The 26,047-nt window shown below is 37.7% G+C and overlaps 1 protein-coding gene across 25 annotated transcripts in view; it reads left to right on the top strand.

Annotated features, from left to right (window-relative positions):
- Kmt2e (lysine methyltransferase 2E) overlaps positions 1-26,047 on the top strand; it is a 68,962-nt gene that overhangs the window by 10,271 nt on the left and 32,644 nt on the right. For 10 of the 25 annotated variants that reach the window (XR_015685519.1, XR_015685518.1, XR_015685516.1 and 7 more), the window contains 4 exon segments: positions 5,832-6,016; positions 15,948-16,062; positions 17,811-18,040; positions 21,047-21,127. Coding sequence is in view for 20 of the 25 variants with exons in the window: in NM_001100851.2 (NP_001094321.2) it covers positions 5,946-6,016; positions 15,948-16,062; positions 17,811-18,040; positions 21,047-21,127 (497 nt within the window). In the remaining 5 variants the exon portion in view is untranslated. 25 annotated transcript variants of the gene reach the window in all.

Raw genomic sequence — 26,047 nt, 5'->3', positions numbered from 1 at the left:
TTAGGAAAATTTGCAGAATGATTGCCAACCGCCCCCCCCCCAAAACCCAGCCACAACAGCAAAAAAAAAAAAACAAAAACAAAAAACTAAAACAAAAAACCCCAAGAACCCCTCATATTCCCAAAGGATTTATATATTAGAATATTATTAGTAGTATTAATAGTATAGTGCCAGGGTAACCTGATAGATTATCAAGTAACTTGACTGAGCTCTGTGTGTGTGTGTGTGTGTGTGTGTGTGTGTGTGTGTATCTGTGTGTGTGTGTGTGTATTTGTGTGTGTGTGTCTGTCCCCAAGTGCCTGTGGAAGTCAGAAGAGACTGTTGTGTCCAATTGGCTGGATTTACAGGGAGTTGTGAGTTACTAGGGTGAACTCTAGGAATTGAACTTTAGTTCTCTGTAAGATGAGCAAGTCCAAGTTATCTGTTTAACCTCTTGTATTTTAATTGAGTTGGGAGGATGTGCAGAGATATCTGGACACTCTCCTACCATCCATTTTTAGCCACAGAGATAAGGAAACAAGGCACAGATGGTACTATTTGCATTAACAGACAGCAGTCTTTTTTTGTAGCCCAATCTGAGAACCGAGATAATAGGCATTTGCTACCCCTGTTTTATGTGATGCTGGGAATCAAACCTATGACCTTTGTGCTAGGCAAACCCTCTATTAAGCTACATACAGCCCCAGCTCTTTGATGAAACCAAAAATTTCCACTAAACTTTGCCCTTGACATGATCTTAAAAGCAGCTTCAGTCTTCAAGGTTTTTAAAAAAATTAATTAATAAACTATCTAACAACTCTTCAGGTTAAAACTGACAAACATGAGGAAAAGTATAGAGTAAAACCTTTTCATTTTAGAACCTAAACTTTTATTTATATTTCTGCCTCTCTTTCTCTGTTTTCTCTTGTGCATATGGCACATGCATGGGTGCCTGGTGGAGCTCAGAGAAGTGTTGGACCCCTGGTATATACTAAAGGCAGTTGTAAGGCGCCTGCTGTGGGTGCTGGGAGCTAAGGTTAGGGCCTCAGAAAGAGCACAGGCCTCGTAGCCACCGACTTCTCTCTCCAGCCCTCCTTTTTTTTAAACTAAAAATTTAATTTGCAGATGATTATAGATTCTTTAAGTAGTTGTAAAAAGGATATAGAGAGACTTCCTTTCCTCTTTAACAACATTGCTAACATTTTAACATCAGTGGTAACATCTTGCAAAATTATGAGTTCGACAACCAGAATACTGACCTTGACATAATATAGCCCATTGCAAAATGGTAATGAAGCCAGAATCCTGATGTAGATAGAGCACCCATTTTATTCAGGGTTCCCATTTCACTTGTACTCCTTTGTTGTGTGCATTTCTCACTACATCTGTGGGTACCTTTTCCCACCATGGCTGTTACAGAAAAATTCTATCTCAAGGATGCTTGGTATTTTCTTATGTAACTGTGCCCACTTCTCTCCTCCCCCTACGTATCTGTTCTCCATTTCTATAATTTATTATTTTAAGAATGTTATATAAATGAAATTTCACAGTATGTAATCTTTTGGAACTGAATTTTAAATTTTATTTTAAGATTTAATTATGTGTTGAGGGTGGGGCCTCATGTGTGTGGGTGACCAAAGAGACCAGAGATGTCAGATCCCCTGGGAGATCTTGTTATAGATAGTTGTGACATAGATGGTGAAGACTAGGGCCCTTATAACTATGTGCTTGTAACTGCTGACCCATGCAGCTCTTTACTGTGTTAGATAGGGTCCCATTATGTACTTAATGCTAACTTTGAATTCAAGAAAACCCTTTTGTCTCAACCTCCTGAGTGCCGAGTGACCGATCCTAGTTACTATGTCTAGGAATAAGACAGACGTTTTAAACACTTCGTATAATCCCCTTGAGATTCTTCCACATGATGCATGTGTGTTCCAACAGTTTACTGCTTTGTGTTGCTGAAAATGTCCAGCTTAATGTGCTCTTTACATTGGGAAGCTATGTCATAGACTCTTTCCCTAGCCCCCATGTCAGGGTCTTATGTATACCAGACTAACCTTGAACTCACTGTGTAGTCAAGGATGACCTTAAACTTCTGACCCTTTTGATTACAATACAGGAATGCTCCACCAGTCCTGGTTTAAGTGATGATGGAGGGCAAGCCTGGGACCACCTTTCTGCTAGGCAAGCAAGCGTTCTGCTTAGCTCGAGCCTCGGCCTCTGCCCTTTGGCATGACCTTAGCAGCCCCCTTTGTCTTGGCAGTTTTTCCAGTAGACTATTTTGTGGGTGTGTGCTTTTAGTTCTTATTTTGTTTTTGTTTATGAGTGATTTCCCAGTTTCTTTTCAGTTTATTTGGCATTTAATTATTACATTTGCTTGTGCTTATATTCATTTGTTTTTAAAAATAAGAATGAATTTATTTTGTAAGTTTTACTGCTTTTTTTGTTTGTGGGTAGCACTTTAGTCAGAAGTACCTAGAACATAGACATTTAACATTAGCTCAATACTCCTATGTTCACTTGGTTTCTAGGTCTATTCTGGATAGCAGGTTTTGTGAAGACATTTATTCTTTCTTGGACCTCAGATTTCCCAGACATCTCATGGTATTTCCTTTTATATTATTCTTTATTGGCTGCTATTTATTCTCCATGTATTTTGTACATATCTGGCTGGCCAGTTGGTGACACCAGGTTTTTTAACTTCCTACCTGGAAGTTTGGAGTGTTTGGATTGTGTTGAAATTATTTATTCCTCTTTTATTCCTATGATAAGATGATTTCTTACTACATTGATCTCCCTCCCTCATTCCCTCTCTTGTCTGTCTGTCTGTCTCTTTTCTCTGGCACTTTTGATTGATTCCAGAGCCTTACACAGGTTAGGCAGGTGGTCTCTCATTGAACCATACATTTCTGGCTTTTTATATCTCTACACAAAGTCTCCTTACTATGTAATTCAAGCAGATTTTAAATTCCCTATGTGGTCCAAACTGGCCTTAAATTTATGGTCCTCTTGTCCAAGCCTTCCCCTCTACTAAGATTACCATTACACTCCAGCGTGTGTGTGTGTGTGTGTGTGTGTGTGTGTGTGTGTGTGTGTGTGTGTGTGTGTGTGTGTCTTTATCACCCATTTTGGCCTAGAACCTGGAGTAGTCCTGCCTCAGCTTGCTGCATGTAAGACATTCCAAATTTTCATCCTGAAAAGATTGTTTTAGAGATAATGATTTGACCCTAATGAAGTTACATTTTTTTGTTATCAACTGATTTTTCAGATGTGTGAATTATCTGGCTAAACTTTTAGTGATAGAGATAGTAAAATACTTACATTTTGTAGTCTCATGCTAACGTGACTGAATTGTTGAGATCTTCCCTTTAGAATGAAGCTAAAGGTCTATACTTCTGTTTCCCATTTGTTCACATGCTTATATCCTGAACACGAGTGTTTCTAGAGACATGCGGGTCTAGGTATGTCACGTGGTTTTCGCAGCTCTTCAGTGTAGGATGCTGGTTCATTTGGTTCATGCGGCCAGAGCTGCAGTTTACCCAACCTTCCCTAATTCATTCGCCAGTCTGTAGACAGCAAGAGGAGCACAGATGGGGACCATTGCTTGAAAGAGGCTAATTACATAAAAGTTTTGTATTAGGATTTGTTTATTTTCATTGCTATTTAGAACAGATCAGATATATTTAGTGAAGATTGTATATTTATATTTAAAATAATATACTAAATTATAAATCAAATACATCATTTTAGATTAGAAATATTACTCCACTAAATTAAAATTATGCATAATGACTTGATTTCAGATTTCCACTTCTTGCCCCTGGTAAACAGTTGTATATTGCTTGCTCTTTTGCTTGTAAATGTATTGTCTAGTTAATAACCAGAGCATTGGGAGGTAGCTCTAGTAAGGTCTTAGGTATAGAAAGAAGGTCGGACAATGCTTTCTTCTGTTCAGTTGGCTTTCGTTGTTTTGAGGAGAGTCTTCAACTGTGAATCAAATGAGTAAACACAGGGCGACTTTATTTTCAAGGTTTTAGAAGATTCTTTAAATGGGAATGATGTTTGTCTATCCATCAGTGTTTGCTGACGGAATAAGAAGAGCAGTTCTTGTTTGTGGTCATCAGTTATCTCTTACCTGAAGTGCTTGTGACCAGAAATCTTTCACCGTTTGAATATTTTCAGATTTGCAATATTTACAAATTGAGCATCCTTAATCAACAACATTTGAAATTGTGAGTATATTTTACAGCATTTCAGATGTTTAAAGTTAGGAATGTATAGTCTGCACTACACACTATTCATTATGTCATCTTCTCCCCAGAACTCTGATTTTAAATTTCTATTTTGTAAACAAGGAATCTGATACTGGAGAGGCTAAATGACCCGCTTAGTCTCACACATCAGGGGACTGGGAGAGGCAGGTCCCAAAGTTTTTAATTTTAAGGTAATTGCCTATTTTGGATCTGTTATTGGTGTTGTTTTGTTTTAAGCTGGGCATCACTCTGTGTCCCAGGATAGTCTCTAACACTCCTAGGCGGTTCAGCCTTAGGCTCAAGTAGAGAGTCCTACAGCATGGACTGTGCTATGTCTTGTTATTTTTATATCAGTAGTTTGAAATCTGGTAGCTTTCTTCCAGTTACACATGATTTAAAAGTATGGACAAGTTTTTGTATAAAATTCAAACTACTCACTTTCATTCTCCTCAGAATTTACATCATCTGTGGCATGAAAATTAGAGTAGGTATGCTGAAGGTTCTTTGGAAAAATTAAAGGGAAATGTAGGAACTACTATCTGAGGACATACTCATCCTGTTTTTCAGGTCTAAGAACAAGGATGCAGAAACCTAACTGCTCTTCTATAGTATAGGGTTGTTTGCTTTGTTGTTAACTTGAATTATGTCAGTATTGGATAGACTTTGAGTAGATAGTTCATAAATAATACATATAACAAGTACAGAGGAGTGAAGTTAGATCAGAAAATTGACGTTGAAGCCCAGAATTTTTTACTTGTTCTTGTAAATTTGTAGTTTTTAAAGTCACTGTTTTTCTTTTTACTAGTAACCTAGTCTTCATAGGTTGTTTAGTTTTGTGCCTTACAGGTAAAATGAAGACACCTTTGGGGTTTGTTTTTTTTTTTGTTTTTTTTTGTTTTTTGTTTTTTTGAGACAGTTCTGTAAGTTATGTAACTCTGGCTGACCTAGAACTTCCTATATAGACCAGGCTGGCCTTGAACTCACAGAGATATGCCTGCCTCTGCTTCCTGAGTGCTGGGATTAAAAGTGTGTGCCATCATGCCCAAGCTTCCTTTGTTGGAATTTTGAAGATTAATAAACTACTCATATAGAAAGTTAATTTGGTGCATAATGCTCAATTTGTAAATATATTGTTAGATCACAACCAAAAAAACTTGTTTTTGGATACTTGTACTATAAGAAATTCCATTTTGACTTTGAAAATAAACAATGTTCGCCAGCCATTCACTAGCTAGTGTGCCGTAGTAACCCTTCTGACATTCTAGTTTCATTCCCTAAGATCGGTAGATTGAGAACATTCTTGTTTTCTTTCCTTCCTTAATGTGCTGGACTTGAACCCAGGCCCTCAAGCATACCAAGCATACATTCTGAGCTGAGCTGTACTTCTAGAAACTTCTCTTTTGATCACAAGCATGCAGCATGATTCCAGGAGGAAATAAACAGCTGCTCTGTGAGCACGTTTGCATTTGTATTAGGACCTTAAGAAAGAAGGCTTTCTTGCCTTATTTATTTACCATTGTTTCTGTATAACTGGTTGCTGCTGTGCCTTGCTGGTTAGATGCCTCTTAACTCTTTTGTTTCCATTTCTTTAAACAGGGTTTGTGGATGCACTTAGATGTTTGCAATGAGCACTGTGGCTGGCATGCCCCAGTATTTTGGATACCAATGCATAGGACTCCATAGTAATCGGATTTACCAGAGGCGAACGTCATGAGCATAGCGATCCCATTGGGGGTTGATACAACAGAAACATCCTACTTGGAAATGGCTGCAGGCTCAGAGTAAGTATTTAAAACAGGTATTTTAGATAGGGGAAGGCAAAGTATTTCATGCAGTCGTCACATCTAAATAGTGTTTATTTGCATATGTCGTTTTGCATTTTTGGCTAAGACATCAGAAATTAAAAGGGCAACATTCCTTTAAGATTGCTTTTAATAAATAACCTTTGTTCCAAAATTCTGTCTTTTGGGAATATGTTTTTTGTATTTTCCACTTGCAGAACTTCCCCATTTTCAAGAAAATAGTTTTTCTTTTGTGTTGCCTGAAAGTATATATCCTTAGGCATAATTTTCCCTGAGTAAAGAAACATAGTGGGGTTGGGGATTTAGCTCAGTGGCAGAGCCACTGGGTTCGGTCCCCAGCTCCGAAAAAAAAGAAAAGGAAAAAAAAACAACAAAAAAACCCCCAAAAACATAGTATAAATGGTATCTTTTTTCTTTTTTTTTTTTTTGAAAATCACCAGAATTTTTGTGGTTTACTTCAAACTTTTAAACTCTCCTTTTTTACATAAGACCTTGAGACTTGAAAAGACAGGTAACATTTATTTCCTGTTTCACAGAAGCATTTTTATATTGTTTTCCTAATTTGATATTTAAAAAAATAACTACCATGTTGCTGCCTTCATTTTCAATTCACTTTCAAAAGACCAAAGTATAACTGTGTAAGATGCTAGATGCTGGTGGGTAATGTGGATGCATGTCTGCAGCCCTAAGCTACTTGGTACTCAGAATAATTGCCTGGTCCAACCTGGGCTACATAGCTAAACATTGTCTCAGAAGAAAAAGCAAGGTCAAGGAAATGTGTTTGGGATTCTACTTTCCTGAACATGTGTTTAATAACTGCCTATGAACTGATTTTATTTTTACTTTTTTTTATTATACCCATGTAGTAGATATAGAATTTTAAATTATGTTTTATTTTAAGAAAGATTAGATTGCTAAAATACAATCCACTAATAAACTTAAATATAGAAAGTACTCACTGCTTAAAGAATTAATAATAGATCAAATTTTATGAGGCCAAAGGTTTGTTACATTAGGCATAGTTATTCTGCCAGTCAAATTCTGAAAATAAATGGTTTTATAAACTCTTGTATCTCCATTCCCTGTAACATCCCAAGATCTTTCAAACAAGTGTTATTCCATTAAGTTTTTTTTTGTTATGTATTTGTTATCCTGTCAACACTGTTCTTAGAAAAAAATTGTCATCTTTTTTTGTTTTTCTTGTATTTTACTTCTTATATTCTATTCCATTGCTTAAAAGTTGGCTCTTCTTCAGCCTTTGGACTAAATATAATTTTATAACACTTTAAGAATAATTGATTAGTCAGGATAGACTGTTGATCTATTAGAGATATCTACTACAATAAGATTTTGTTTGATGAGCTTGTTTTTAAAAAGTACTTATTTTGTGATCACATTTAAATAAAGTCATTTTTTTCATAAAGTCACTTAAAACCTGGGTATCGTGACACATGCCTGTTAGAACTCAGCACTCAGGAAGTTAGGGGTGAGAGTATTTCTATAAAGTCAAGGCCAACTTAATGTACATAGTTCCAGGCCAGTCAGGGTCCCATAGGGAGACACTAGCTCAAAAAAACAAAATCTAAAGAAACCAAAGTCCTACACCTTTTTGTAAAAATGATTTTATGTGTGTCTGCTTGTGTGCTTATATGACATCGTATGCTTGCATGAACCTTGGGATATCAGAAGTGGGGATAAGATTTTAAACTGGACTTAGAGGCTTCATGAACCTCCGTATGAATACTGTGAAACAAAACTTTGTCCAGTAAGTGCTTTTCACTGCTGAACCATTCTGTTCAGCTCCAGCATAACTTTTTACTGTACATAATACTGATATTAATGAAAGCAATACTTAGATTTTGGTGACTAGAAACAAAATTGAAGCCAGCTACTCGGGGCTTGTTAACAGTCACAGTGGACATAGTGACAGTCTTGGCTTTCTTGCTGTTTCTTGATATAACTCTTGATCCAGATTTTATAAATAGAAAAAGTAATACTGTATTTAAGGAAAAATGTAACTAGGTATAAGTAACAATTTTCAAAAACCTGATTAGCAATAATTTTTTAAACTAAGAAGCCGTGATTCCCACTTAGTTCTTTAACTAGCTGTATGCTTGTAAGTGCAGATAGGATAATTTTATAGAACTCAAGAGGCAGCGTAGACTCAATTATTACAAGTATCCCATGTATTCACAATCCGTGTGAAAAATTTTCTTAGAGACTGTGGTTACAAAGGTGAAATATAAAATGTAACCTATTGTTGAAAATATTCTGTTTTGTTGGGAAGTCACAACATCAGACCAGAACTGTTAAATAGAAACTTAATGTGAGTCACATGTATAACATCACTTTCTTTCTTAACTTTTTTAAAGATGTATTTATTCATTTTATGTAAATGAGTGCTCTATCTGTGTATACACCTGTGTGCCAGAAGAGGGCATCAGATCCCAGGATAGACAGTTGTGAGTCACCCTGTGGTAACTGGGACATCTGGAAGAGCAGAGCCATCTCTCTTAACCACTGAGCCATCTCTCCAGCCTGTTTTTTTGTTTTTTTTCCTTTCTTTGTTTGAGGCAAGGGTTTCTTCATGTAACTTTTGTTGTTCTGAGTACTTGCTATGTAGATAGACAAGGTGAGCGTTGAACTGAGTTCCTAGATCAAAGATATATACCAAATACCTGATAAGAATTCGTTGGCTTCTAAATATTCATATATTTGTTATATTTTTTCTTAATATATCTAAAATATTATTTTGACATGTAATGTAAAACTAGTATTGAGATATTCCTTTTATTATCCTGTTTTTGAGCTCTTATGGATTTTGTTCTTACAACACATCCCAATTCAAAAGAGCCATACTTCCCGTGCTCATTTGCACGTGTGTCTAGTGACTACTGTACTAATAAATAAATCAACTCTTAGACAAGTAAGATAGAGATATCGGAGGAGAAAAGAAGAGAAGAGGCTACTTAGGGAAGCTGTAATGGTCTATTCTAATCCTTTGTGCATGAAAGTTAAGATGGGAGATTAAAACCTTTTGTTACAGATTGAAGAAACCAAAGGCAGAGCAAACAAGTGGTGGCCGAAGCTCCTGGTGATGCACGTGTTTTTAGGCTTTTCGTGTCACAGCACTGTTAGTAATGGTAAAGCAGTGACTTATGTAATGTCGGTGTTGTGCTTTGAGATATGATGTGTGTATATAGGGCTTCTAAAGGGGCTTCTGTTCTAGCAGTGGTATATTTAGTGTAATAAATTACTGAATAGGGCTGGAGAGATGGCTCAGAGGCCCTGAGGTCAATTCCCAGCAACCACATGGTGGCTCACAACAGTCTGTAATGGGATCCGATGCCCTCTTCTCATGGGTCTGAAAATAGCTACAGTGTACTCATATACATAAATAAATCTTAAAAAAATTATGGAGTAGTTTTTTTGTCTTATAACAAGACAGAGAGTTGAACAAAATAGAGAAGTTTTCGGAGTTTTATTACAATTTCATTTTATTTGCTTGTTTTTGGTTTTGGGGGCAGGGTTCCCTCTGTGTAGCTCTGGCTTTCTGTGGACCAAGTTAGCTTCAAATTCAGAGATCCATCTGACTCTTCATCCCAAGGGCTGGGATTAAGGCCCAGGCCACCACTGCCCAGCATTTTATTTATTTTTAAAATATTTTTCTTCTAATTCTATGTAGGTGTTTGTGCTTGCATGTGGGTATTTGCACAGGATGGAACTTGCCTGTGGATAGCAAAAACATCTGAAGCTTTGGAGCAGGAGTTAGACATGATTTTGAATCACCTGACATGGGTGCTGGGAACTGAACTTGAGGCATCTAGAGAAACAGCAAGTGCTAGTAACTGCTAAGCCATCTCTCTAGCCCACTGTATTTTATAATAGGATGTCTTGTGTTCTTTCTATACTTATCTCTGTTACTCCAGCCATCTCAACCATGTATTCATTACATGAGCAAATAGATCAAAATAAAAGCGCAGAAAGGAAGTGCTCCTGGAGCTAGGATGTAGGAAGAGGTGCAAGTGGGAAGAAGAGTCCCATTGTTTCCCTCCTGGTGTTTACAAAAAGAAGAGCTACTGTTCCTCCAGAGACTGGAAACTTGGTGATTAATATTGTGTCTTCTAATTACTATTATTAATTTTTTTCTGTGCTGCTTGTTAGAACTCATAATAAGCTGTTACTTTTTTTTTCCCTAATGAAATGAAAGTTTGAAAAGATGACTTAGAAATGAAATACTGGGCTGGAGAGATGGCTTAGCAGTTACAAAGCACACTCTGTTCTTATAGAGAACTCGAGATTGGTCACCAGTAGCCACACCAGTGGTTCCCAACTGCTTGTAACACCAGTTCCAGGGGATCTGATACTTCTGGCCTGTAGAAAATCCTGTCACAAGACAGACAGACAGACAGACAGACAGACAGACACACACACACACACACACACACACACAATTAAAAATAATAAAAATAAATTTTATTTGAAAAGATTATACTGGAGGAGGATTCCTTATCCTGTGTCCAGTAATTCTGTCAAAACTGAATAATATGAGTAAGAACACTAAATCAGGCTGGCTGGGTTCTTCCTTCCTTTTCAGTCACCTAACACACAGTGGGCAGCTCTTACAGCCAGTAGTTACTTTATAAGTTGTCTCATTTGCAAAATAAAGAAGTTTGAAATTTGGGGAGGTAAAACTTTCTCCAAATTTGAGACTCAAATTTCTTTTTGTTTTTTGTTTTTTGTTTTGTTTGCTTGCTTTACTGTAGTCTGTGACATTTCAGTATCACTACAGCCACCTGCTGACAGAATGTATTAATTTGTTGGTGCCTGGATGCTCTGAGTTTAATATGTATAATTTAAGGTGCTTGTGCCTACACTCAAATGTTGACAGTAAATTTTATCCACTTTCCATCAGTACTTAACTGTTTTCTGATTCTTTACATTTTTTTCTTACACTTTCAAGTGTACACATGTATGGATACACACATGCCACAGCATTGGTATAGAGGTCAGATGATAACTTACAGGGACTAGTTCTCTTCTCTTATCCAACTTGAGCACAGAGTGTAGAAAAAAGTGCTTGCCGATCTTCTGGAGGACCAGAGTTTGGTTTCCAGCACCCACATCAGTTGGCTTAAAACTGATGGTAAACCTATTACTATTTAATAACTTAAGAGTACTTAAATTATTAATTATTACTTAAATCACTATATCATAGGTAGAATTAACACACTAGTAAATTTTATAGGAATGGTGGGAACAGTGTAGTTTAATGGGAAGAAATCTGGAACAATTTAAAAGATCTAGGCTGTTGTAATTTTTGTTATTAAATGTGTTGTGGCTGGAAGACAGCTTAGTAATTAAGAGCACCGGCTGCTCTTTCAGAGGACCTAACTTAGATACCTTCACTGATTTTACAGCTCACAACTTTAAATAACTCTAGTTCCAGGGGTCTCTTCTGGCCTCAGGTACCAGGCATGCTCGACACACAAACAGATGTAGTTAAATTACCCACACACGTTTAGGACATCCTTTTACAGATGTGAAAATTGAGACCCAAAGCTGTTATGTGGTATGATAACTAGTGCCTTAGTAGAAGGGTTACAACTTGAGAGTTTGTAACATTTAGAACAGATTACTTAATTTGTAAAGAGCTGATATGGGACTCTGGTCTTTAACTATCTCCTGGGTAGCATCTGAACAACACTAGGAACAGAGACAGGTCTAGTGTCACTACCCTCAGTCCATACCACTAGGACTCAGCACCTCATCTTCATGATAGCCTGGTGAAAGCATTGTAGCAGGAGTCCATTATCACCAGTTTTAGATCAAGACAGGGCTACTTTCAGTCTCTAAGCCATCTGAGAGAAAGGAAGCCACACCCTGAAACTCTTCTAAGGCCAGATGCAAACTGGCCTCACCACACACTGTTATATGTAACTTTGCTTACCAAAGTTTGACTTAGCAAAGTTTGTGCACCTTTTCCAGACCCCACTCCCATCTCAAGAGTCAGAGAGAGGTAAGCCTGTATGACTTAACTGTGTTAACCCTTGATTTTGTGTCATTTTTTTTTAGAGATTTTATATATATATATATATATATATATATATTAACTTGAGTATTTCTTATATACATTTCAAGTGTTATTCCCTTTCCTGGTTTCCGGGCAAACATCCTGATTTTGTGTCATTTTATTTATCTTTCATTTCTACAGTTCCTTGGTCACGTGTGCAAATGTAGATCTATACAAATTCTTGGAACCTTGCATATTTTCCATACAATTGGGCTTTTTCTTTTAACAGTGCCACTGTCACATTAAATCTACTGCCTAATCTTCTCATTTGGGGGAAGGAGGTGGGTTGACTCTAGGGCCTCACTTATGCCAACCATGTCATGTGTCACTGACCGGCAACCCCAGCCCTAGACTGCCTGGTCATGTGGCTAAGTTCTCCACTTTTGCCTTTATTTCCTATTATGATAAAAATAAAGTGTGTTTTTAAAAATCTACCTTTAGGTGTATAGTTTCAAGTGTCATTAAGTGCATTCAGAATATTGAGGAGCAGTCACCAATTTCTAAATGTTTTGCCTCTCCCTAAACAAAAACTTCATTAAATAATAATTTTTCTTCCCTTTATTTATTCCCAGCACCTTATAAATTCTATTTGGTGTCTGTCTCTGCCTATTCTAGGTCCTTCTTATAATCATAAAATGTTTATTTTTTTGTGCCTGGCTTATTTTACTCATGTGAGTTTTAAAACCATGGGTGCAGGGTTGTGTACTCATGAGTGCACTGCCCTGCTGAAGACAGAGGAGGGCATCAGGTCCCTCTCGAGCTAGAGTTAAAGGTGCTTTGAAGCCACCCGATGTGGGTGTTGGGAACCAAACTCTATTCTCTTGGAAGCAAGCACTCCCTCCCCCTTCAAGTTGGATAAATTAAATACTTTAAAAAACATTTTTTAATTTTTTTCTATTATAAAATAATTAGATCATTTGCCTTTTCCATTTTCACTTTCTACAGCCTCCCACATACCCCATCTCTTACTCTCTTGAATTCATGGCCTCTTTCTGTTAATAGATATTTGTGTAAACACACACACACACGCATGCACGCTTATTTTTAAGTATATAAATAGAACCCACTCAGTGTATATATAATGATATTTGTATATATATTTTTTCAGGGCTGACCTTTTGGCATTGAAAAATCAGTTGCTCTCAGCATTCCTTGGTTGCCTATAGTTGTTTGTTGAAGCCCTTTGGTCTTTCCTCTATCAACTCTGGCATGTTGTCTCATTCAGCTCATATTTAAGTATTAATCTTGGTAAGACTTCATGGTTGTAGCACTGACATTACTTGGAAATGCTGTCTTAGAGAACTGTGACCCTCTGGCTCTTACAGTCTTTCCGTGTACTCGCCCTCAGTGTCCCCCAGCCTTGCTTGGGGAAGGTTTGTAGATGTGTCCATTGCACTGGGCTCCATAGCTCTGCATGCGATTGCTTGTGCTTTTCTGTAATGATCTCTGTCTATTGCATAGGAAAGTTTCATTGATAGGGGGTGAGGACTACACTCATCTTTGGTATAAGGACAAATATTTAGAAAGTAGTTAGGGATTATGCTGGCTTAGTAAAGTGGTGGTTATATGTTCCCTTCCAAGATCCATGACCTTACTAGCCCTGTTTTGTTGTTAGTTTGTTTAAATAATTTTTTTTAGTACATTCACTTATTGTTTGCTTGTGTATGTGCCTGGGCTCCAATGCCATCATGCGTCTGTAGAAGTCAGAGGACAATTATTTTAAAAATCACTTGTAAGTACAAATATTCAACACAGAGATCTGCTTAAAACCTTCTGTTTTCTAACATAACCTTTCTTTCTTGTCATTATTGCAGCCATATTTGAATTGTGATATTCTGAAAAATACTTGACTGTTTCATGTACTTGAACTTACCTGCATTTACATGGAAACTTGATTTTATTTCATTAGCTATTCCTCATTGCCAGCTTTGCCCACATCCTGCAGTAACAGTGTAATTTGATTATACACTCAAGAGTGAGTCTTCTACTTAAGCCACACTTCCTTCATAGAGCTTTAATGATGGTATTGTAGGATCATTGCTAAGATTCAACTTTTTTTCCAGTTTAGGCAGGCATGATGGTATATGCCTGTAATCTCAGTATTTAGGAAGCAGAGGCTGGAGGATTAGGAGGTCAGGGCTAGGCTTAGCTCGGTAGTGAATTCTAGCTTGTACTACATGAGATTATTGCCCACCCCCACAGAAGGAGGGGACAAGCATGGTGGGTCATTCCTGTCATCTTAATAGTCAGAGACCTAAGGCTAGAGGCTGGAGAGCTGGCTCAGTGGTTAAGAGCACTGGGTGTCCTTCCAGAGGTCCTGTGTTCAAGCCCAATATACACACGGCAGCTCACAACTGTCAGTAACTCCAGTTCCAGGGACTCTGTCCAAAACCCTCACACCTACATGCAAGCAAAATACCAGTGCACATAAAATGAAAATTATTAAAAAAGAAACCTGAAGCAAATAAGCAGTTATTATAAGAGTAAGATATATATTTAAGTAAATATAATATATTCTTAGTTTTTTAAATGTATAGATGTGTTTATAACATTAATATTAGAAAGGACTACATGAAGTAATTGTTGACATGGTAATGGAGAAAGACAATATTTTGTGTTTATAAGTACTTTTGTATTTAAATTTCTTACATAAACATGTTCTAATTTTGAAACTATGAAACAAATTTAACAGATACTAGTTTTCAGAGTGTCCTGAATGTATTGGAGATTGTAACTGACTGCATGACTCAGCAGTCTCATTCTGGACACTGGGTCTTATGACATCATCCATTGGCACTAACTTGAGCCTGTGTGAAGGTAGGCTAAGAAAGTATTAACTGTAAAAGTTGGTTTTATCCTACTGGTCTCAGGACCAATTCAGGGAAGGCTATGGGTAGGAAGTAGGATGAAGATTGGGATAAAGGCACAGAAACAGATGTGTCCTGGATTTGAAGAGGAGAGAATTGACTTTGACTGTTCTACCATTATTCTGATCAGTAGCCATTAGACAAAATTAGGCTGGGCTGAGGGATGTCGGTATGAGTGAAGTTGGGGAATGTTATATAGGTAAAATGCTAGGGCAAGGAGCTTTCAAAGCTGCAACATTGGGGGGTTGCTGCTCTCTGTACCATTAGCAGTTGGATCATCACTGTCACTTAACTCTCAATAGGCCAGACTTAAGAGCTACTCATTACAGGCAGCTGCTTGCATTTTTTCAGGTTTAAATCTGGTTCAATGTAGGCTCCCTTTTCTTTAATTTACTGACATTTCCCAGAGTCTGTTCTGCCCCAACACAGGCAACACATATTATCTTGACCATTGAAATGCATACTTAACATTCAAGCCAGAGTCTGCATAGACTCCATCCATCTTTAATTTTGCTTAAAACCATTTCTGCTACTCTGGCCACCCCTTTGCATATTTCTTAATGACACTGGGTAGATGGCATAAAGCTTCGTCTCTAGTAATTTTGAGGGTTTTTTTTTTAACCATTTTTTCACTTGTAGCCCATGCTGATCCTGAACTCTTGATTCACCGTCCTCAGCTTTCCACAGCGCTATGAATACAGCATACACACCATCATCCCCAGCACTGGACACTTTCTAAATGATAGGCAACTGTGACTGAACTTGGCATGAGGATATTTTTGACACAATCTGCATAGGATGAATCTACTCACAAGCTGTGCATGTACTGTAAATAGACATTGTATTTGTTGTAACAATATTTTAGTATAAGCACTTGACCAATTTTAATAGATTAAGTAATTAAATGAATTTAATAGTTTAAAACAGAAAAATGAATGGAATTCTAATTGATGGACCTTCTTTCCCCTAGACCAGAATCCGTAGAAGCTAGCCCTGTGGTAGTTGAGAAATCCAACAGTTATCCCCACCAGTTATATACCAGCAGCTCCCATCATTCACACAGCTACATTGGTTTGCCCTATGCGGTAAGTGTTAACTGTCTGTTCAGAAGGCCTTCTGTAAAGCTGGGAGTTGAAAGTAGACGTGTGTAGTATGTGCTTCATATTTAAAAAGCACAGCTGGTTCATATTTTCTGTGTAATTAAGTGTACAGTTTATACTTTAACCTAACTATGCTGTTAAGGGAATAAAATTCTGTGAAAGTCTTTAGTTATTTTTTTTAAGTTGTTCTATTTTGGTATATTTTTAACCTTAATGAAAAGATTATGGATAAGGTTACATTGTATGTACTATTTACTATTAATTCTAAATTATATAGTAATTAGTAAAGTATGTAGCTATTTTTTTCTAAAGGTTTATTTTATCCTTTTCTGTTTGTTTTTTGTTTTTTTGGGACAGGGTCTCTGTATAGCCCTGGAACTAGCTGTGTAGACCAGGATAACCTCAGACTCAGAGATCGGCCCGCCTTTGCCTCCGCAGAGTTGGGAGAGGCACACACTTGGCTGTTGTTAGCATTTTTAATTACAGTGTGCCTGCACGTGGGTGTGTAGCGCATCTGCTTAAGGAGGCGCTGGGGTCTCTGTAGCTGGAGTTAGTGGTCATGAGCAGCCTGGTGTGGTTCTAAGAACCTAAACTGGTTCTCTGGAAGAGCAGCATATGCTCCTTCCTAACTGTTGAGCTGTCTCTTTGGGTCCGGCTTACTGTTATGTATCACTTTATGTTGAAAAAAATATATATATATTACATATATATATTACATATATAACATATATAAAACATATATGTCTATATAATGTATAATAGCTCATTTAATCTTTAAAACAAACTCTTGAACTTTTCACCCCTGTTTTACAGCTAAGAGGATATAAAAACTTATTCCCTTAATTTCTTTTTTTTTAAAGATTTATTTATTTATTTTTTGTAAGTACACTGCACTTACATTGTATGTAAATACACTGTCACTGTCTTCAGACATACCTGACAAGGGCATCAGATCCCATTACAGATGGTTGTGAGCCACCATGTGGTTGCTGGGGTTTGAACTCAGGACCTCTGGAAGAGCAGTCAGTGCTCTTAACCACTGAGCCATCTCTCCAGCCCTTAATTTATTTCTTATTGAGGGTCCTGTATATTTTGATTCAGAGAGTTGCAGTACTGGTAGATACATTTGTGAGTACTAGAAAAGTACAGTTCTGAGAGATTATTTAGATGAGAATAAAAATTACCAGAAATGAAATCCCATATTTTATATTTTACAGTACTATTTTGTTTGCTATTTAACTACATTTGTCAGGAGGATAGGGTGTGTACTGTGATTCGTGTATAGAGGTCAAGTGGGTTCTCTTCTTCCCTCACATGGGTCCAGATACTGAACTCCGGCTGCTGGGTTCTGTGGCGAGCAAGTTTGCCTGCTGAGCCATCTCTCCAGCCCAGTCTTTGCTGTTCTTTAACTTTTCTATTCCTGGGCTTTTTACCCTTATTTCACATCATAGACTTGCTCTGTTCTTGAAAGTGAAACTGTGAACACAGGAAATGTAGTCTCTGCTGTGGTGGGGGAGAAGAAATGTCATGTGATGTGAAGAAGGTGACTTTCATCTACTAGAAAATGACATTAACTTACCCCGTGATTTAATTATTAGTCTTATGTCATTATTTTAACAGTATTAAGGAAGAAACGGACCAACTATGTTATTAAGTATTCAGATTGTATTTAACTTACCTAGTTTATGTCATTGAAATGTGTGTCTTGTGCTGTTGTCTGTTCTGTTATTTAGGACCATAATTATGGTGCTCGTCCTCCTCCAACACCTCCAGCATCCCCGCCTCCATCAGGTCTCATTAGCAAAAACGAAGTAGGCATATTCACCACTCCTCACTTTGACGAGACTTCCAGTGCTACTACAATCAGCACGTCTGAAGATGGGAGCTACGGCACTGACGTGACCCGGTGCATATGTGGCTTTACACACGATGACGGCTACATGATCTGCTGTGACAAATGCAGGTAATACTTCACACCACTAGTTCATGCTGCTTAAATGCTTTTAACCTTCGGTTATTAATTTGGAAATGCTAGTTAGGTCATTTTTTGAAGGAATGAATTACTTTTTTAGGTAGGATGTCTGCCTCCCTTATTTAAAAAAAGGTATTTTAGAGCTAGAGAGATGTCTCAGCAGTAACAAACTAGTCTTGGAAAGGACACAAATTCAACCCCTAGCACCCACATGGGGCAGCTCAAAACGATGTGTAGGTCCATCTCCAGGACACACACACACACACACACACACACACACACACACACACACACACACACACACGAAATAAATACATTTTTTAAAAAGTAAAAGAAGTGCCTTATAGTTTATTAGAAATCCCTTAATTACATATGAATTAGCCAATAATTAGTCTTGAACTATACTATAGGATCCTAATCAGTGTTTGATCTTATTTTCTCACAAACTTTGGCTTGAACCTTACAGCACTCTGGAGTCTTCTTGAACCAAAATCAGTCTCTCCTCTCCTACCACCAAGAATGCTCAGTCTCCTTTAGAGAACGTGATTAAGACTGAAAGTGGGGGGTTGGGGATTTAGCTCAGTGGTAGAGCGCTTGCCTAGGAAGCGCAAGGCCCTGGGTTCGGTCCCCAGCTCCGAAAAAAAGAAAAAAAAAAGAGAGAAAGAGAGAGAAAGTGGGATTTCTTCCCTTCCTCCCCACTTTCTGTTCTCCCTCTCCTTCTCCCTCTGTCTGTCTGTCTGTCTGTCTGTCTGTCTCTGTCTCTCTCTCTCTGTATGAATGCAGATGGAACAATAGGATTTCAGCTTAAAGTTAATAAGTGCATTCCCTGAATAGGATGGGGAGCACCTTGTAGAAGGCAAGAAATTTTATGGCTTCCCAAAATTTCCTGGTCCTGGTCCTTAGAGCATAGCTTCATTATCTGATTTGATGTAGCATGGCTTTATAAATTCATATTCAAATGTGAATTAAACTGCAACTGAGAGCCAACTGTAAATTTTTTTGTTTGTAAATTGTTCCATAAATTGGATTAAATGATTAGCCTCTAAGTGTCATTGATAGAAATGTGTGTGTTTCAAAAAGTTTCATTTATCTCTGTCAATAAGTAGGAAATTAATTTAGAATGTGAAATTTGGTTTTCTTAAAATAGAATATTATAAATAATTTTAATAATAACATGCTGTGGTACTTTTAAAATTTAGAAATACATTCTCATTACCTGTGTTATTTAAGTAATAACTGGTAAAAAAATTTAAAAAAGTAATAACTGGTAAATTTATTGAGGAGGCAAATTTACAAAAGTAAATGACTTTGGAGATGTATTCTCTGCCTTCTATTTGAAAATATCCATTTTTATTGTAATCACTTACATAAAAGATCTCTAAATGTGATACATTTCTATGTAGCTATATTTTTATTGAATGCATAATTAACATTTGGCTTTTTTTTTGATCTAGTTACTCAGATTAACATATAATAAATGGTTATCACTATTTGGTATTCATGCAGATAGCCCTAGGGGTTTTTGTTGCGTTGTTTTTATTTTTTATAGCTACCTACACACTCTTGAAGGCACAGTATTTGGATTTTTTTTTTCTTTTTTCTTTTTTTCGGAGCTGGGGACTGAACCCAGGGCCTTGCGCTTGGTAGGCAAGCGCTCTACCACTAAGCTAAATCCCCAACCCCGTATTTGGATTATTTTAGGTATTTGGCTTGAAGTGACTCTCGTACTATGACTATTGTCTATTTCTGTCACCTTACCCAACCTCCACTTTTCTACTCAGCCTATTTTGTTCTCTAATCTTTATCTCTCTTCTTTTGTTTACATTGCCTCTTTTTATTTTTTCATGTTCCTATTTCCCATAGTCACTGTTTTGACTTCTGACATCTAGAACACTGCTTTTTAATTTCTAGCTTTGCTTGTATTTCCTGTATGACATAGCCTCATAAATTTGACATAATCTGTTATTTAAACCTTCTAAAAGAATCTCAGTTGAGAAGTAAAAAGTAACAGTACCATTTAGTTTAGTACATTTGTGTTAGAAGTGACATTGCACAGGGCTGGGAGATGACTCGGTGGCTGCCCAGCTGACAAGCTTGAGCTTGTTCTCTAGGACCCACACGGTAGGGGAAGAGGGACCAACTTCAGAAAGGTGTGCTCTGACCTCCACACTTGGGATATGGCTCGTGTGTGCACAGACATTCATAATACACAATGCAACTTTAAAAAAGTGCATGGAATAGGTAGTACTAATTCTTTTTCTTCTTTTTAAGATTTCGGTTTTGAAGTTAAAAAAAATCAAATTCAATTTCAGGTGCCTGAACTTTTGTCAATGACAACATATTAAGAAGTTCACCTCATACTTGTCCATATATTTTATTCACAGTAACTAAATTGAATTCCTTTCCAGTAGAATGCCTGTTTGATTCTTTGGTGTCTTTGGAATTGCTATAATTCTATTCTTTTTTTAAGTGTGAAATGACTTTGTTATTCTTTCTTTCTGTTTCCTTAGCTTTCTGTTAACACTATGCAACCAAAATTGTTAAATGTTAACAGAAGATATGATTTATCTTTGCTCCTTTTCTGATTTCACAGAAGGAACAGTTCTCTTCATGTATGTTGACCCCCTTTGGTCATCTTTCCATAGCTGACAGTTGGTAAATGTACAAGGACACATTTTCTTCTGTTTCCTCAGACTGTTGGCAGGCTGATTATTCTGTAAGGGCTTTAGCATGGGCATCTTCAAATATTAATAATGTCTTAAACTATTACCTTTTACATATTAAATTGCATTTGCTTTAGAAATTTATTTTATGCATTTGGTAGTTGTCCTATTTGTGCACCTCAAAATTTGTCTACCCAAAGACACATGTCAGTGTGTGCTAAGCTCCAAGCAGCCATTTCCTAAATGAGAATTCAGTAAACTATTAAGTCACAGTCAGTGAGTGGTTTCAATGCTTTCTGCTCTTTTTGTTATATTTTGTTTTTTTCTTTTTAAGTGTTTGGCAACATATTGACTGCATGGGGATTGACAGGCAGCATATTCCTGATACATATCTATGTGAACGTTGTCAGCCCAGGTAAGTTGTTATACCTGGTAAGACTTTCAGTTAGTTCACTGAAAATTCAAGAACTTTCTTTATTATAGTATATTACTGTTTACCATGTATTTTCAGCTTCATTAGTTATCAGTATGAGAGGGTTTTTTTAAATTTTTTAAACAGTTGGCAGTTTTTGGCAACATCATTAAATTTGGTATGATTGTGCAGGTTTGTAATATAAGCCATTCGAGCAGCTGAGGCAGGTGTATTGAAAAGTTCAAGGTTTGGTAAATAGAGTATTCAAGTCCAGTCTAGATAACTTAGTGAGACCCTTGCTCAAAATAAAAGCAGAAAAAAAAAAAAAAAAAAAAAAGATGGCCTGGAGGAATGTGGTCAAGTACTTAAGTACTTATATAGCACACATAGCCAAGGCACTGAGTTCCAGCCTGAGTTCCCCAGAAAAGGGGGTGAGGAATGTGAGAGGCACTGAGTTTAATCCCCAGTATTTCTCTTCTAACCCCCAAAACAAACTATTACTGTATATTGCCCCTCAGTTACATGCAGAATTTGGTGGGTCTGTTTGTAGTGTGTAGATTCAACCCATTTCCCCACGTGTGAGTGTGCGTGTGTGTGTGTGTGCGTGTGTGTGTGTGTGTGTGTGTGTGTGTGTGTGCGCGCGTGGGCATGTGCGTGTGGTTGTGCTTCTTGTGAGGTTCTGGAGAGGTCAGTAGGACTTACAGGAAGAGAGCCACTCATCCTTGCCACAGTGTATTCAAGTGTAGACTCACACGGAGTGTCTGTTACACAGCAGAGACTATGGTAGGGAGGCAGGCAGCTTCCCACGTGCTGTTTTTGAAGAAGGAGAATCTGAGGTAGGGCAACATGAATGAAGCAAGACACAGAAGTATGTGTGCAGCAAGAGTGGGTGACCAGAGGTCCAAAAAATAGACTTAGCAGGTCCAGAAGTGCACACATGAAGAAGGTAAGGGGAGCAGAAATTGGAGGAGATTCCGTGGTCTCAACTCAAGGGAGGAGAGTGAATATAAAAGATTGTAACAGGGCAGAAAAACCAGATGTTCCTGGGCTCTTGTTCTCCTCTTGGTTTCCTACTCTTGTGTTTTCTGTCGAATGAAATCAGTTAAGATGGTGGAGTGGAGTGTAAAAAACAGACAACTTATTTCATAATTAATTGAGGCACTCTCAAGGATGAGAGTAAGCACCGACCAAATAGGCCATTGCCTGTGTTGTTTTTAAAGTCACTATGAAGCCAGGCAATGAGGGACCATGCACCTGGAAGATGGAGGGAGATGGATCTGGATTGAAGGCCCAGCGTGGCTGCACACATTTGTTTGAGGTCAGCCTAGACTACGTGAGATTCCTGTCTTAAATGACACCGTCATTAACAAGGTTTTATTATAGACATTTAAAACCCAATTAAAATAAGGCTGTGGGAATGGCTCACTTGGTAAATTGTTTGAGCTATGTATTAAAAAGATGTACATTATCACATGACTTTTGACCGAGCCCAGGGGGCGTGCAGAAGCAGGAGCATCATCCCTGGGTGATGATGGCCAGGCCTGTCTAGGTTAACTGGTGAGCTGTAGGCAAATGAGAAGGTCTTATAGGAAGTAGTGCTCCTGGGATGACACTGGGACTTGTTTTCTGCCCTCTACACGCATGTACACCTCTGTGCTCACAAACGGATGTGTATAACGCTGAAGTAGTAACTGCAAAACACACCTCCTACTACAGCAAAAGAGCACAAAGCTCACGTGTGCTCCTGCTTCAGTAATTACCAACAGCTTTGTCTATATAGATCAAGATAAAATATATGCAGGTTTGACATGGGGCACACACCTTTAATTCTAGTACTCGGGAAGCAGAGGCAGGCAGATCTCTGAGTTTGAGCCGAGGCAGTTTACAGACCAAGTTCTAGGACTGCCACAGCTACACAGAGCAATGCTGTTTTGAAAAACAAAAAAGCAAAGTATAAAACACATGAATTTATATTTATAATTGCAGTTCAGATTAAGAATATAAAATTCTGGGGTTGGGGATTTAGCTCAGTGGTAGAGCACTTGCCTAGGAAGCGCAAGGCCCTGGGTTTGGTCCCCAGCTCCGAAAAAAAAGAACCAAAAAAAAAAAAAAGAATATAAAATTCTGTTTTTCATCATCTGCATATTTTATAGCACATTTGGATGTATATCTTTTTATCCAAGGTCTCAACAAGACAAGAATTATTTAATTAGAATGTCATAATTACTCACTTGATTAATTCCATAAAATAATTATAGTAACTACAACACTTAACACATTAATATAATTATGTAAAGCAGTTTAGAACTTTTATCCTTTGTGGACCATATTACAAAGGGATATTGTATCAACCTATATGCTGCCAGGGGCATGTTGATGGCTGTGCTCTGTGCTGCTACTTGAGGTCATGTTGATGATGTCTGTGGTCCATGGGGCCATGTACATGTCCATGTTTTATGCTGCCGCTGGAGGCCACGTTGATGTCTGGTGTCTGGTGTCTCTTACGGTCGGTGATGCCACTGGGGACCACAAAAACTTAGTAGCTGACATGGCCCATGCTGCTTCTGGAAGCTGTGTAGACATCCATGGTCCTTGCTGCCCTTGGCTGTGACAGGCAGGGAATCTTCCTCTGTAGTCTCAAAGGAAGACTCAACTCATAACGGAGAGTGAGAGGAATGGAGGGCTTCTGGGACAGCCTCTCTTCATTCCCCAAGAAAAGGGGACACTGCCTATCCAGGAGGCCCGTAAAGAAAGTACTTACAACGTGTGACAAAGATACTTAGGCGCGGCTCTTCACAGTTGATGCCTTCTGGCAACAGTGGGGAAGGAAGAACTCAGTTATCTTTAAGGGGCCAGCCACTGGGAGTTGGATCATGCTCCAGTGGGCAGAACAACTTCGACTTGTATTTTTTTCTCTTTTGGTGGGAGGGTACAAGAGTGGGCAGCAGTGGAAAGCCTGTGTGATTAGGTTGCTTTTATGAAGTTCCCAAATAATCAATAAAATATTATGCTGGGAAAAATCATTTTATTGTACTTAAAGTCTCTTGAAAAGAATGTCACTGTGTAGTTATGATACTAACTAGTTACACACTCAGGTTGCTTAGATTATTAGTTTCATTTGCACCATTAGTCTTATTTTGCATTTCTAAATTTAACTTTAATTGCAGATTTACATAAAATCATACAGATAACTTGTGTATCCTTACTTACCTGTTTATAGTAAGACCATCTTGTGGAGCTGTTTGTGACTGTTATCATTAGCTGTTCACGTTTGGATATCACTAAATAGAATAGTCAGCATTGCAAGGGTTCTTCATCCTGCCCTTATCCCTCTCTTCCTAGCCTCTAGCACCCACTAACTGATACTCATTTTCATAACTTTGTTATTTTAAGAATAGGAATCATATGCTTTTGTACTCATTGTAATTCCCTGAGAGCCATTTAATTTGCTTCATGCTCCATTACATTCTTTCCCATTGTTGGTATATTATCTGGTATGTATGTATCATGGTCTATTGACAAACTAGCATGGGAGTTTATTTCTTTTGCTTTCCTTTTGAGTGCAAACTTAAAATTTTTCCATGCCAAAACAAGTATAACTCAACTGTATGAAAGTTGTGTTTAGTGCAACAGTGTTTAGAATGTGTTTTGTTGGGGTTTCCCTTTAATCCCAGCATTCGGGAGGTAGACACAGATGAATCTCTGTGAGTCTGAAGCCAGTCTGGTCTACAGAACAAGTTGTAGGGCAGTGTGTTGAGACACTGTCTCAAACAACAAAATGTTTTTTAAAAATAGAAGAAGAAATTATAAGGACTGAGTGTGGGTAGAACATTTATTTAGTATGTGCAGTGCCCTGGTTCCCAGGACTGACTGGATGAATGAGTGAATGAACGAACGAACGAACAAATGAATGAACACTAAGAATGTGTGAAGAATCCTATTGGGTTAGGCTGCTTTCTTGAGAGTCTTTACAGGCTAGGCTGCTTCTACCTCACAAGTACTGAGTTATAGAGATACACTATTACCCATGGGTCCAGTTATCCAGTTAGTTGTTAGTGTTAAGAATTGCTCTTTAAAAACTTAACTTTTGGGTTGGGGATTTAGCTCAGTGGGCTGGGTTTGATCCTCAGCTCTGGAAAAAAAAAAGACTAAAAAGAGAATTAAAAAAAAAAACTTAACTTTTGCAGTTACACAGTTCATTTTAAGAAATAATTGTACTAGAGTCAAATATATAACAGAGTATTCGAGTAGGTGTAAATTCTGACTTAGCCTTTCTACTACAGGCCCTCTTGAGACTTGAGCTTTCCTTCCTCTGCTTCCTTTCTTACTTACAGACACAGGTTTGTGTAGGCTCTTTTCTTACTTAGGGAAGCAGGAGTGTTAGATACAGAGTATTTGCCACATTTCCATTCTTCCAAACATGCTGAAGAGCACTTCATAGCAGGATAGAGATTAATTTCTCTCTTCAAGAACTCTTTTATATCCCGTGATTTATTCTAGTCATTTTTGGTGACCGTTTGTTTCTAGTCTTTTATGATAATGTTCATCTATCTATAAGCTTGCTTGTATATGGCTATACCCCCTCCAGAATAAGTGGTGTAGTTTTGTATGCCATCAACGTGGATAAACAAGCCTGTTTTCTCAATCTTCTCAATAGAGAATTGACAGGCTTGGAGTTAGTCGATTTACTTAGGTAAGAAATACTAACTTCACCATGGTTTTACTTGAAATTTCTTATCATGAGTAAAGTTTTTGACTTTATGGTAACTGTTAGTCTTTTGATAGACAGTTTTACCTAATTATTTTTTGTTTTTCTGAGGTAAGAGTATTAACAGCATATACATGTCAGCCCTGAATTCCCTACATAGCCCAAGCCTACTTGAAACTTGAATCTTTCTGCTGCAGTTTGGAAGGGCTGGGATT

Source organism: Rattus norvegicus, chromosome 4, assembly GCF_021556685.1.
Source record: "Rattus norvegicus strain SHRSP/BbbUtx chromosome 4, alternate assembly SHRSP_T2T, whole genome shotgun sequence".
Taxonomy (NCBI): domain Eukaryota; kingdom Metazoa; phylum Chordata; class Mammalia; order Rodentia; family Muridae; genus Rattus; species Rattus norvegicus.
The sequence above is the reverse complement of the archived record's forward strand: the minus strand, read 5'-3'. Positions and strand labels throughout refer to the sequence as shown.